The 14,372-nt window shown below is 35.9% G+C and overlaps 1 protein-coding gene across 1 annotated transcript; it reads left to right on the top strand.

The window, feature by feature from the left end:
* The first annotated feature begins 930 nt into the window (after positions 1 to 930).
* On the top strand, positions 931 to 14,330 carry cd63 (CD63 molecule). Its single transcript, XM_067445824.1, has 8 exons — positions 931 to 1,087; positions 3,525 to 3,609; positions 11,775 to 11,957; positions 12,572 to 12,646; positions 12,731 to 12,823; positions 13,362 to 13,505; positions 13,722 to 13,805; positions 13,907 to 14,330. Exons 2-8 carry the CDS (start codon positions 3,544 to 3,546, stop codon positions 13,970 to 13,972), a joined length of 711 nt encoding a protein of 236 aa, XP_067301925.1. The 5' UTR covers positions 931 to 1,087; positions 3,525 to 3,543; the 3' UTR covers positions 13,973 to 14,330.
* The last annotated feature ends 42 nt before the right edge of the window (positions 14,331 to 14,372 follow it).

Genomic DNA, 14,372 nt, shown 5'->3' with positions numbered 1-14,372 from the left:
TGTCATGGTTTTGGTAACTACTGAAACTATGACTTTTTATATTTTATGAAAAATATTCATAAATGAAGTGAAAACTTAACAGTGTCACAAGTTTACAACCACGAAACAATCAGAAATATACAGGGCTGAGTGAGATGAGATGGTGTCAAGGTTTTTTACTCAAAATGGCCACTTGCTCCTCTTGTAGGGGAGATTGACTATAAATGGTAGCAATGAAATAAGTACATTGTATATGTATTATATAATACATTTAATCACTTTCTATAATTTCATATAATGGGGTTGTGTTGATAAGCTTGACAAGATACTGACTATAATACGCCTAAATAGGCTACGCCTTTCTTTCAAATGATTGTGGTACAATTCATCATTTCCAGGGGTCTGTTGAAATGATTTTATCAGGCCATGACAATGTTGCAATAAAATTATATCACTGGATGTGAATGTGCTGAATAAGCTGAATGAAGCTGAATGGTTTCTAATCTGTTCTGGTGTCTTCAATATATCAAATGATATTTACAAAAATATAATACATTTGTATACTGACTTTAGTTAATATAACAAAAGCCTATGTGACTCAACACATTTATTAATGGTATGGACTTGTTAAGGGTTTTATGTGACGATAATCTTTTTCATATGAAAATCTTTAATTTGATAACAATTAATAATAACAAAATTACATTTTATTAAATAAAAAAAAAAGTTTGCTGCCATGGCTTTTAATGTGATGTCAAACAGCTGATTTTACTGGAGTCTACATTTTATGTGATTGTAGGCCTACATAATTACGTAAAACGCAACTTTAAAGAGCAACTTTAAAAATGACGCTTGTTGTTAATAACACATGTTAACCATTATAGACCATTTTAAGCGTTTGTGGCAATACAGAGTAAACTATTTTTTTTAATAGCCATTTGCTCAGCCTCACGCAGAAGGGGTGGGGTGCAGCCAGTTATAGGAGGGATCGTTTACACAATACACACACATCTACTTCTTATATATGTGTACTGTTGCTTGGATAGACAGCATCCAAAATTTTCAATCTACAGGTTTCCTGTACGCTAAACTGAACATTTATCCCGAGGTAAGCGTTTTTATTTCTTACTAATATTTTCTCGACACTAGAAAAACGAACAGAAAATGTTCAAGTCTCGAGATTAAAGCGAAGGCCACATCTTTTCTTCGTTTGAGAGTACTCGTTTTGTTACCTTCAGTAATTAGTTTTGACTGGAAATACTCGAAATTACACGCGGGTGTAATTTAGTTAACCAAGTAAATGGCCACATTGTTTCCTGTCCTTCGCGACTTTCTTATGTCGTAGACTGAATTTCAACATGCTTGTCTTTTCTGAGAGCGAGGCCCTAAAAGTTTTACAACTTCAGACATATGGTCGCTTTATTCTTAAACTTGCGAACCCTGTATCTTAACGTTACCAGATGTAAAACTTCTAGGTTGATACATTGGCGTAGTAGGAGTTTAAAAAAGTAAATAAGGTGTTTGCATAACGCACGAGGAGGGGGATTTTCAGGAACAAGAAACACAGTCGAGTGTCGTCATAAATAATCATAAACATTTATTTAATTATTTACAGATTACAGACGCAGTATAGTGTAGTTTTTGTGCTAATTTGAAATTCTCACTGCATTTAAAACATGGAACTAAACTCTGACTTTTAATCTCGTGACCGCAGTAAAATAAGTTTAGACAAGTTTACCTCTCTCACGGGTTTACTTGGTTCCTGGTTAGCATACTGAAGACGTGTCGATAGTTATAGCATTTCTAATAAACGAATTAATATTCTGATAGCTTGGTTAAAGAGGAGGACTATTATTAGGCTACATTATACAGTTATTTGACTCCAAAACCCATATTTTACCTACATTTATTTCACATATTGAGCATCTTTTACAAAATAAGCTCTGATATCAAATTTATTCAAATACAGTTAAAAGCACACTTTATGGTGACTTTTCATATTGATTGTCTCTTAAAGGTTTAGTTCACCCAAAAAAGAAATTTATGTCATTAATGACTCTAAATGACCCTAATGTCGTTCCACACCCGTAAGTCCGTTCATCTTCGGAATACAGTTTAAGATATTTTATATTTAGTCCGAGAGCGAATGCAAGTGTATGCACACTATACTGTCCATGTCCAGAAAGCGAATAAAAACATCATCAAAGTAGTCTATATGTGACATCAGTTGGTTAATTAGATTCTCTTGAAGCATCAAAAATACATTTGGTCCAAAAATAACAAAAAGTACGACTTAATTCAGCATTGTCTTCTCTTCTCTGTTTATTTTCAGTCTTCAAATAAAGATTCAAACGGTCATGAATCAGCATATTGATTCATGATTCGGATCGCCAATATCACGTGATTTCAGCAGTTTGGCAGTTTGACACGCCATCCGAATCATGTCAATACGCTGATTCATAACCGTTTCAATCTTTATTTGCTTTTACTCGCTCACGGCGCTTGATGCCTGCCAATTCCAAAATGAAAAATTGAAATGTTTTTGTATTGTTTTGTTTAAATGTTCAAATTCCAATGTTGTCAATTATTGAGTCAGTTTTTTTACAATACAACCAAGCTGTGGAATTTTAACATTAAATGAAATAATGTAAATAACAAATTAAATGTTAAAATGAATTTTAATTCATACAAATTATATGTTGCAACTGCTTGGTGGAATTTGCAGACGTTCCCTTGGGCATCAAGCGCCGTGATAGCGAAATATTTGCATTATAAAATGTAAGGATATTTAACAGAGCAATGTTTAAACAGCATAAAAAATTATATCTAAACAAAGATCCTAGGTCCAATACCAGCTGTGATATTCTACAATGTTGTATGTAGTCATGTCACTGGCAATTGAGTAATCACTTTCCTAATGAGTAATGAACCAGGGTCCTTATTCTTACCAGTGCCTGATTCATATACACGATATACTGATTCATGACTCACAAGCTCGGGAGCTAGGGAGCTGATTGAGACGCACCATTGTATGTTAGTTATTTAGTTAAGGATAACATGTCCACACCTAAAAAACTTGATGGAAATAATGTTGTTTTTTTTTTTTTTTTGTTCTTAAGGATATAAGTAATCTGTACAGTTTCCTTTTTCAGTCACAGCTTAAAGGGATTTTGTCATCATTTATTCATCCTCAAGTTTTTCTAAACATGTAACTGTCTTTGTTCTGCTGTACACAAAGGAAGATATTTTTATTAATGAGAACTTTATTTTTATAATGAAATAAAGCATACATTTCTGGACATGTTGTCACTCAGTTGTTAAAAATTTTAAGAATATAAGATTTAAATAATTTAAACCCGTTTCAATTGCTTTAAATGTTATATGACTGTAACCACATTATGCAGTCGATTATTAGCCTCATTTAGCTTGTCAGAAAACTGACCTATACATTGTACCAGCATTTTCCAACCTCTCAAATATTACGGGCAGTGGGTGTGGTTGTAGGTACTTTTGTTTATGTGTTTTTATCTTCAATCTGTTTTCAGGATTCAATCAAAAAGCACCATGGCTGTAGAAGGAGGAGCAAAATGTGTCAAATACATGCTCTTTTTCTTTAATTTCATCTTCTGGGTGAGTAACAAGTTATGTCTGTATTATTTCATGTCATATGCCAGGGCATGTGCTATAGCTGCTGACCCATTTCCCTGCTTTGTCATTGGTTTATTGCATGCTTTATTGAGAAACGCTTTCTTAACCCTTACCTTTTACAATTCATGCTGCTTCATGGTGACTTTAGTTTAGCTACTGTGAGCAGCTTTGTTGTAAAAGAAGAATAAAATGGGGAATTTTGTTTGTACTTATTAAATAAGTCTTGTGGTATGCACAAATTCCTCATCCCCCTCTCAAAACCTCACAAAGTTCTTCATACTTATGACACACTTTCACCAGTCAATGAGTTCAGGGGGCCCAAATAGTTTCTCTTTTGGTGACTAAGACATTTCCCAACATTCAGGAACCCCTGTTTCCTGGCTATGTCAGATGACTGGAATGCTGTAATTTTGTGTTGGCAATGGCATATAGATCAAACATGACCATGGGTATGATGTTCACTCTTGAACTGGGTAAAACTTCTTGTTGGCACATTGCATGATTAAAGGGAATGAAAATATTGTGGTGAACTCAAAATAAACTACACTGATTTGCACATTGTTTATTCGTTTCATCACATTAGCGTGTCCCAACTTGTGGAAAGACAATACAGCCATTTAAAGGAGTGAAATTAACATGAACATAATGCAAAAATGTTTGTGTTTGTTGTTAATCCTTCATTGTTAGTTGACTTTGGGTATCAGGGTGTTTATGACTGTCCTTCAACAGTTAGCTAATATGTAGGCTTCCTTTTAGGTCATGGAAACATAGCGCTTCATCCAAGCAAGTTTGTTTGATCACACAAAGTATTGCTCTCTCCACGTATTCATCTTGTGCTGTTGCCGTTGACATTGTTTGGTTTTTAAGTGTTTCCGGGTGTAAGCGTACACACCACGCACTCTGTTTAAAGTGTAACTTGAGCATTAAGTGGTATGTTTCAGCATTCTAGTATGTGTGGCACTCTGTCCTTCAAACTGACAACATAGCTGCTAATGGCCATTTACTTGTATGAACTGAAAGCTTGTTTCTTTTGTGAACAACCTCCGTTTAGCACCTACCACCATCTATGCTTCCTGTGATCAGACAGTCATGCTGTCTTACTTTCTGTTGCACTGTGTGGACTGAATTTAATTTCCTTAATAACATTTGAGCTTTTAGAATCTCTGTAGTTGTTAAGGTGAGGGTGTCTGTTATCTGGATGTGGATGCATATGCATATGATTATATTATATATTACAAAGTTTATGTAAGCTATGTAATTAAGGGACGGAATTATAATTAAGTAACATTGACGTTGCCAATGTAGTGTGCATTCTGGGCGTTTCTGGGTTTTGGCTCTCCTTCAAGTTTAAGTTTTAGATTTCAAAAAAAGTTGTTGAACAGGTGAAAATCCCCAATGAAGATGCAACATATTAAAGGTAGGGTAGGTAATGAAGATGCAACATATTAAAGGTAGGGTAGGTAATGAAGATGCAACATATTAAAGGTAGGGTAGGTAATGAAGATGCAACATATTAAAGGTAGGGTAGGTAAGAATTGGTTAATTTTTTTTCTTCCAAATTTGTTTAAACTTTCTTTATATATCAATACATAATTAAAATGTAAGTAGTCTGAAAATGAAGTATAAAAAAGAGTGTCTGTAGACCTCTCATTCACTCCACCTTCTCCCTTCTGGGCTCTTTCCAAAGCCACGCCCCCAAAACACATGAACGCGCCTCACCGACCGCTCAGCTGGAAGACGCATTATTTACCACAGAGGAGCAGTGTGCATGCAATGAAATCATGTCAGAATCACATGTAATAAAAAATCTAACTTTATCAGTATGAATATAAACAAATAAGATGTATTTTAGTACTCACTATCAAGCTAGAATACCAGTACTGGTAAAGTTTAAAATATATTTTTGTTTGATTCGGTAACAAGCTAGTTATATTTATAAGGCAAAGCTAAAAACGGGTAGCATTGATACATGTTTTTCCAATAACATCAGTTATACTGTGATGAAGATGAATTTCGTGTAAGATTCATATACGGTGTTTTGCATGTAAGAGTTTCCATGATGAAAGCATTGTTGATTAGTAGTAACTAAAGCTAACTTCTAAAAAAGTTCCTGGACGCGGTGTACTAGCTTTTACACGTGCATTTTGTTATCTAGAGTTAAATTTTGCGAAATTCAACATGACAGCGATCAACTTATGCTAAGTATATATTGAGTATTTATCGTCTCTACTAATGGCTAAGTATATAAGATTGTAACTTTATGCTAAGTAATGTTATGTTAGCTATATTAGGCAGCTACATGTGCTAGTGATACATGCTTCATGAAAACATAAACCAAAAAAAATGTATAATCAAAATGAAGGATTACCTGTCCAGCAGAAATACAGCCAGCAAGGAGTCGCTTTTCAGCCCCTTGAGGTCCCTCAGTTCTCGCCATTGTTGAAAAGCTACGCCGATATTTACTCGTGTTTGATTTCTTTGTTTATCCAAAGATTTTTTGTGCATTGCCTTTTCTTGTACTGTCTTCCTTTTTTTGCATTGTTTGCATTCGCTGACTGCAAAACCTAGGTTTCGTGCCGCACACATGTGGGCAGATCCTGTAGCAAAAGCAATGATCGCCATGGTAGCGAGAAAGAGGGACAGTCGCCCAAGCCAATCACATGTTTCGTCCCGAACGAAAATAATGAGAGGTGTTTATCAGATTGCAGATTAAAAAGTGTAGAGTCACTCGATTTGTATACTCTCTTTTTCCGAGTACTTTCATTTTAATTATGTATTGACATATAAAGACAGTTTAAACAAATAAAGACAAAAGTGTTTTAGATCATTCTTACCTACCCTACCTTTAAATACACTGAATCTCCATTAGGGAGTTTCACCTTTTAATTAAATTTTTTTTTTAAATGAATTGTATGCCACAAAAATTACGTTATTCAATGAACATCAAAATAATGTTGTGAAAAGTTTGTCCACAATCACAAAGAAGCATGTATAATGTACAAACTGTACATGTGTGAAGAGAATGTACTCAACATTCCCAAAGAAAATTTGTTCCATCTGAATATGACTATATTCTACATGGAGTATAGTTGTGTTCTACAACTGTAATTTTAGACGGTACAAAACATGAAATGTTTTTCAGTTGCTGTTTTTTAATTAATAAGTTCAAGTGTCTTACATTAACATTGGATACATTTCCTCAAACAAACCAGGAATGCAACCTTTAACAACCTTTCACTGATTTAGTTGAATTATAAGGAATTACATTTGTTTGCTTTGTTGTAATTTTTATTTTATTTTTACTTGGAAAAAAACCAAAACAACAACACTATGTGCAGGTTTGTGCTGGGTTTGTCGTGTGTCTCTCATGCAAATTTCTCAGTGAATACGGAAGAGTTGTAAAGTTCAGCCAGTCATATGATGTATCTTCCTATTTGTGTTGGCATCATGTGACTTCACCATATGAGTATCAATGTTCATCTGTGACGCATTAAGTCAATTAATGTCAAAGGCCAGCCAGAATATGGGCTGATAATAGATTATTAAACACCACTCCTTATTTAGGACATTGTCATGTGTTTCTTTATGTAATAATGACACTACTGCCAATGTCAATGCATGTCTTTATTTTATACAGTAAATGAAATGGGATTGTTCCTGCTATTGTTTCTCTTTGTCCATTTCAAACAGGTGCCTACCTGCTGCCGCTTATTACCCTCAAATATTTACACTGGTGTTGCTTCGTAATGTTAGCCGGACCAGTGTAGTCATAAAAGTTGCTCTGGGTTGTTGACTAGCTGTGACGTGCCCAACTTTGCTCAGCTGTGCAGTTTAGTCCTAATTTACTTGAGACATTTACACAGTACGTTATCTGTGTGATGATGGTGCATAACTAATTTTCTGATTGCTGACAAACTTTACATAGCAAGATGAATAGATAGTGTGACCCAACGAGTGTGCCAAATGAGTGTACTGAAAGTTTCAAAGAATCTCATAGCTCTAATAACTTTCCTACATCTAGTTACAATGAACTTAAAAAAAAAAAAAAAGTGTGCTAGTGCTAACAAAAACATCCTGAAGGGAAATTTTATGGTTGGGGAACAGAATAATGCAATTTTATGTAAGGTACAATTTTTCTTCTTTACATTAAGTGGAAAACATTTCAACATTTAAAAAATCCTAGTTGATCAAATTGATTAGTTTTTTAATTTGAAAGATAACAAAAAATACCCTGGTCTTGGAGTACCCCCTTAAATGCATGTTTTAGATGGCTTGTTAGTAAAGATTCCAAGCAGAGATGCAGTCATCTCGAAATGAATAACTGGAACTCTCATAAGGTCTGAACAGGTATTACCATTAAGTAATGCGACCATTTAAGTACGTTCTAAAAAGTATGAATATGTAGTATGAGAAAAATTTGGATGTACTACATCTGCCATGTTTTTACTGTCACGTGACCTAACAGTTGCATCGCTTTACTGGCATTCATAAATCCTCTCCCATGGCATCATGGGAGGGCTCCACACTGCGAGCAAACGGTTGCATTTTGCGACCTTTTCGTGCTGGTGCAACTAGCTGTAGCTGGTCTTAGAGGTCACACTGGTGCAGCCATAGGGGTGCTACCACTATGGTGCCCAACTGATAATGTTACATATGAGAAACATTAAATGGCGAATGAAAGTGGAACAGAATCGCGCTACTCATTTGAACTGCGTTGCGCAGACTGTTTATCAGCTCAAAGTAATGATAGACAGTACAGCGCAAGCTCATAGATGGGCCGATCTTGTGCCACCATTACTACACTGTGCTGGGAGATTCAGTGAGAGCGCTTGAATTTACCTCAGAATTAATTACATCGCTACTGCGAGATCTAGTGGGAAAGCGTTCGGTGCACAACTCTCTGTTATGAACTATAGATATCAGATCAAATGATTTGGAAACCAGGAGAAACATTAAAACATTCAGTGGTTTCAGTCCACAAAGCATAATTCACCGTGGATTTGACGTAGCTCTAACACCCCATGGTATTGTGGATTTTCTCAAGGTTTTGTACAACCTTTTGAGAGTGAATTTCAAGCACACTTCAATGTCTTTTAAGTGCTTCAAAAAATTTCTTGCACTAAAAAGCTCTAAATGTTATCCAATTTTATTATTATTTTTAATGTGATAGTTTGTAAAACTAAAGGTTTACAGGTGTCGGCCACTTTGTGGCAAACAAGCACTTTTATTTTAATTGCCACTATTCACAATTTCCCGAACTCTGACCTTTCCCATGATCGCTATGGCAACGTAGAACACGCCAGTAACGAACATCTGGTTTACGTTAGTCTGTACTGTTATCAGCTAAACGCTTGGTTCTATTATGAGGATTCAGGAGTAGACTTTTACAACAACGCTTCAGGCAAAATGATCACATGTCCCAGATGGTCGCATGGATCTGACTATCTTACAAGAACTTACTAATATCTGTAGCACTAAGCGATTCAACCGAGTTATGCGGTGAGCACATTTTGCCACTGTGGTAGGCTTGGCTGTTCCTATGATCCACGCGAGAGTTACCTTCCTTCCTTGCGTCTGTAAATAGATTTTATTTTATTGTAAATAAAGGTTTATTTGTTTCTAGTTATTTATTTTGTTAGATATTTCCACTTTGCGGGAGTCCCGCAAAATTTTATTTTCCCGCGACATGCACACAATAATATCTTGCCACCCGCATCCGCATTCACCACCAAATATGATCCCGCACCGCACTCGGTTGTGCTGGGTCTTGCGGGAGTGCAGGTCTCTATTTAACGTTAGGTTGTTAGAGCGGTCTTGCTACACAATAAATCTGTAAATTATTGAAAACAATAAACATACCCCTTGCAAAAAATTATACAGTTGTCTGACATGATTTCAACAATTACAAATATTAAAATATAAATATTACTTCTACATCACAATTCAATTCTTGAGTTTATTTGAAGCTTGTTTGGCATGGAATGGAGTGCGAAGGGTGCTAGCAACATGTCCAACGGGTCCGTTTATGTTGCATGGTTTATGGAAGCAAGTAAGTTAGGTTTCTGATGTGAGAGACCCAGGCGATCAGCGGCGCTCAGCGCTCATTAACCCCGGCGAGAGCAGCCTTAACTCGGCTCGTCCTTCTGACGACTGCTGCTGCCTGGCAGAAGCCCCTCCCGTGATGCAAATTCGCGTCTGTTGTGTAGTGAATGAAGCGAAATGAGTCAAAATGTTCACGCGTAAATTTTTATATTTAAAATTTCTCTATAAAAATGTGTTTTCTGCACATGACTGTTGTTAATAAAAGTGACTTTTATCTGCATATCAATTCAAGCTCAGTGCTTTACTGTTAAATTTACAAGAAACAAATGTAATATTATTAGTAACTGTACTTATAAACTAAAAAATAGTCATTTTGATTGCCAAACCAGGTGCTAGCGCCACCAAGTGTTGAACTCGCGTGTGCCTTTATGATCATTCCTGGCAGCTCTGATGTCATTGAATTGTGCAACAGTCAACTGTTTGATTACCATATAAATAAATGCGAAGTGGAGAAAAACTGAATCATACCGGTAGCAAAATTGTCATGAAATGGCTTTTTTTTTCTTTTTCTTTTTTTTCTCTCTTCTTCTTCAGTTCAACTCTAAAAATAGATCAATCCAAAACAAATGTTTGATGGCAATCCAGGATCCAAGATTAGCCTATAGGTTGTCAATTTATTATAGGCACAATTGCCAAAAAAACATTAGAACAATGTTACATGTTTTGATGACCTGTGTACTTAAATGCTTCCGCCATTTAAATCCAGATAAATCAGGTATTTTAACCAGTGTTACAGACCGTGTTAATTTGGTCATATCCGCACTAGCCTTGTTTTCCATAGAAAATTGTCCTACTGTCTGTTCCAGACAGTTCATGCTGAATTAGGGGAAAGGGGAATTCAAATTTGCTGCTCCCTCTGCTTGGAATCATTTACAATTAAAATCGATACTTAGGAAGTTGGTTTCATTGGCCTTTTTTAAAGTGATTTAAAACCATTTGGAGATAGAAACATCAGGCTGTAGATGTTTTAACTATGTATTGATGTCCTTTTTAAAGGATGGATGGATGTTATTTGTTGAACCCACATGTTGCTGGACGCTCTTGTAAAAAAGAGATTCTTAATCTTGATGTGCTGCTTTTTTCCTGGTATATATAAAGGTTTAATAAAACGATGGAAACCCCAAATATTTATATATTAGTTTGTGTGTATTTTATGAGACAGGTGAGCAGCTGTTTGGAATGGATAAACATTTTATTAACAGAAAACAAATAATTGTTATACAGAGCAAACAGGGTTAGTCTTATTGTTTGAATTGCTAATTTTCAAGTGGCTAACATGGCATAATCAAAGAGCTTTCTCCATCATACAAGATATTTTTAAATAAATTTTGTCATTTAACAATAGTCATTTAGTCATCCTGTTTTTATTAATGATATTCTAATATTGATCTAGATTACTGCATAGTGCAACAAGTCTCTCATACCAGCCACCGAACGATCGCACAGACTAACGTTATAACTTTCAACCCAATCAAATGTATTCAGTACGACAAGGGCTCTCGGCACATCCTGCTTCATACTACCATAACTTAATAAAATGAATACATTCTCTTATCCATAAACATTATTTCTGCCTGAGTCTGTCAAATTCCTTTCTATTGGCTCTGGAGGTGAAGAGTCAAGACTACAACTCCCATGATCCCATGCTCATTCACAGCGTCATCAAGCTACACCTTAGTTTTGAGTAACCATTTTTTTCTAACCTTGGAGACTTGCCTTAAAGTAGATTTGCTTTCAAGACCTTAAGTGGGTGTTTCTGATAGGAGAGACATCAAAAATGTACTCCCAGGGTAGGAAACATTGAATAGGCAATTAGAATTGGTACTTTTAATAATTGGATATTTTGAGAATGGAAATACATGATATGGTTACTGTCTTGAGGCTCCAGTTTCCCTTTTGGGACCTCTTTTCATCATCCTTCTCCTGTTTTCTTGTTTATGATTCTAGTTAAGTGGCTGTGTATAAATAAAATGTAAATTGACTGCAGTTCAATGTCAGTTTTACTTCCGTGATTAACAATTATAAACTATGTCTCTCATCCTCAGCTGTGTGGCCTGGCCTTAATAGTTCTGGGGATAATGGTCCATCAATCTTTCCTCAACACGGCCATCATCAAAGGATACACTGGATCTCCTGTAGTGCTGATAATAGTGGGAGTCATCATCTTCTTTATCGCATTCTTTGGCTGCTGTGGCGCCTGGAAGGAGAATCAGTGCATGGTCTCTATGGTAAGGATATGTGACAAATATTTGTGTTCTAGCGCATGGAATGAGAGTCTATTTTACAAGGATTCTGGTTGATGTGAACTAGTTGTTCAGACTAAGATATGGTCTACTGGGTAGGGTTGCTTCAGCCATTTCTAAGGTCTTAACGTTCACACTAGGGACAACTTAATTTGTTTGCACCATTTATTGTTAATGCTTAACTAGTGGGTGTAAGCTCTTCATACACATGCTTAGTCACATTTACTTTTGTTGATAATCCAATAAAAAGTCTTTGAATATGTGCATAGGAGGTAGTGCTGAATGGTGGCAGTAATACATTTCGGTAATAAACTGTAAAAAATGTCATTTGAATGGGGAAATACACACACAGGCACGCTGCTGCACATCTGTGTTAATGCTGTTGACATGGCTAACACATGGCCAACACATGGCCAGCAGGTTAAACCAGATTTCTTTGTACACAAAACTCAGTTTGAAAAAGAGATATGTATCTGCATATTTGACTGAAATGACGGAAAACAAACCGTCGCAATGAACTGGGGCCTCAGAATTGACACGGCACTGACCAGCTCTCAACATAATCACCTCTCACCTCTCCTGTCTTTGTTTTCTCCTAGTTTGCTGTTATTCTCTCCATCATCGTCATCGTTGAAATCGGAACCGCCATCACTGGATATGTCTTCCGTGGGAAAGTAAGTGCTGTTCAAATTTCTATTTCTACTCTTCTACTGCCCATTACCAAAACATTTAGCTTCTAATAATCTCTTTTTCTGCAGATTCCTGGTTTTCTAGATGAAAGATTTAAGTCAATGATCGCAGGATACAACAATACAGAAAACCGCGACACCCTCGATGCTATACAGAAGCAGGTTGGTAAACCCAAATCTCTCACAGTTCGGAAAGTCCAAAAAAGTCTGATGGTTGTGCCGCATGTCTGAACGAGGCCTGTGATCATGTTCTAATTCCCATTTTTTACTTGCACGACGTGTCTCAAGAGTCCCTCCAGCCTTGTTTGCTCAGTGCCATCTGTTGACGTTGAACCGACATCCTGCTTCCTCTAGTGCCGTCATGTGGATAAACTTCGGTTCAGATTCTGTGCTGTACTTGCTTACTAAATTTTCAGCTTTCCATTCAGTGAATCCATTCTGCTGGATCTTTAGGTGATCTATGCTTTTGAAGGGGAAATGTATTATGGAATCACTTAATAATTGTGTTACTATTAAATTTATTTTTTTAATTAAATAATTACATGTTAAAATTAAATGCATTAATAAAATGAAATTTATCAAATGACTCTCTCTCTCTCTCTTTCACTCACACGTGCACATGCACGTGCGCGCACACACACACACACACACACACACACACACACTTTAATAATATGAATTTGTAATGTCTTTCTTATAGTTCAAGTGCTGTGGTGGAAACTCCTCTGATGATTGGTTGAACTTCAGCAGCACTAAAACTTCAGTCCCAGACTCCTGCTGTAAAAATATCACTAACAACTGTGGTGTTGGAGCGATCCACAATTCTGAAAAAATCTACATAGATGTAAGAAATTGTTTTTTATTGCTGAAATGGTGCACTATGGTTTTGGCTACCTGACCATTCTGTACTGTGGCATTTTCACACAAAAATGTGATGGTGTTATAGCTGAAACTTTCTCTCTTAATGTTTTTAATCTTTTTAATAACACAAGTTAAAATTGTTTATTGGACAGAATATGTAAGACACTAGAGACTAAGACTTTGTGTTTGTTTACTACAGGGATGTCAACCCATTTTGAACCAATTTCTAAAGAAAAATCTGTTGTGGATTGCTGTGGGAGCTCTGGTCATTGCGTTTGTGCAGGTGAGACCCAGTTTTTGTGTTATATGCCTAAAAGAACATCAGAGCAAACTCCTCCTTCGTAGACTAATACATTTATTTATTTATTTCCTTTTTTTTTGTAGATCTCGGGCATTGTGTTGGCCTGCATTCTGATGCGAGCCATCCGCAGCGGCTATGAGGTCATGTGATCAAATCCAGTCACATCACATCAGCACATCACTTAAAGCTCTTAATACTGTTTTTTTTAAACCATTATATAAATGCCAATTATTTTCCTTCTTGCTGTGTAAGTTGACAATACACATTTTCCCAGAGAATTAAATATCTATATCTTTTTCTATGACTAATCCAGTAGATTAGTCTCCAGTTTAGTCTCTGTTTTATTCCTAAGTATTCTGTTTTAAGACATTTGTTTTAAATTTGATCTTTACTGCCATATTGACATTTCTTTGGATAACAGGACAACAATCAATGCATTACTGATATGCCAAATTTTATACATTTACAGAACATTAACATCAAATAAAAGAATAATGTTCTAAACAAGTTTGTCTTATTTAAGTTACATTTTATTATATTTGAGTTACT

This window comes from Pseudorasbora parva, chromosome 6 (assembly GCF_024679245.1).
Source record: "Pseudorasbora parva isolate DD20220531a chromosome 6, ASM2467924v1, whole genome shotgun sequence".
Classification (NCBI taxonomy): Eukaryota; Metazoa; Chordata; class Actinopteri; order Cypriniformes; family Gobionidae; genus Pseudorasbora; species Pseudorasbora parva.
This window is presented reverse-complemented; position numbering and strand designations above follow the sequence as displayed.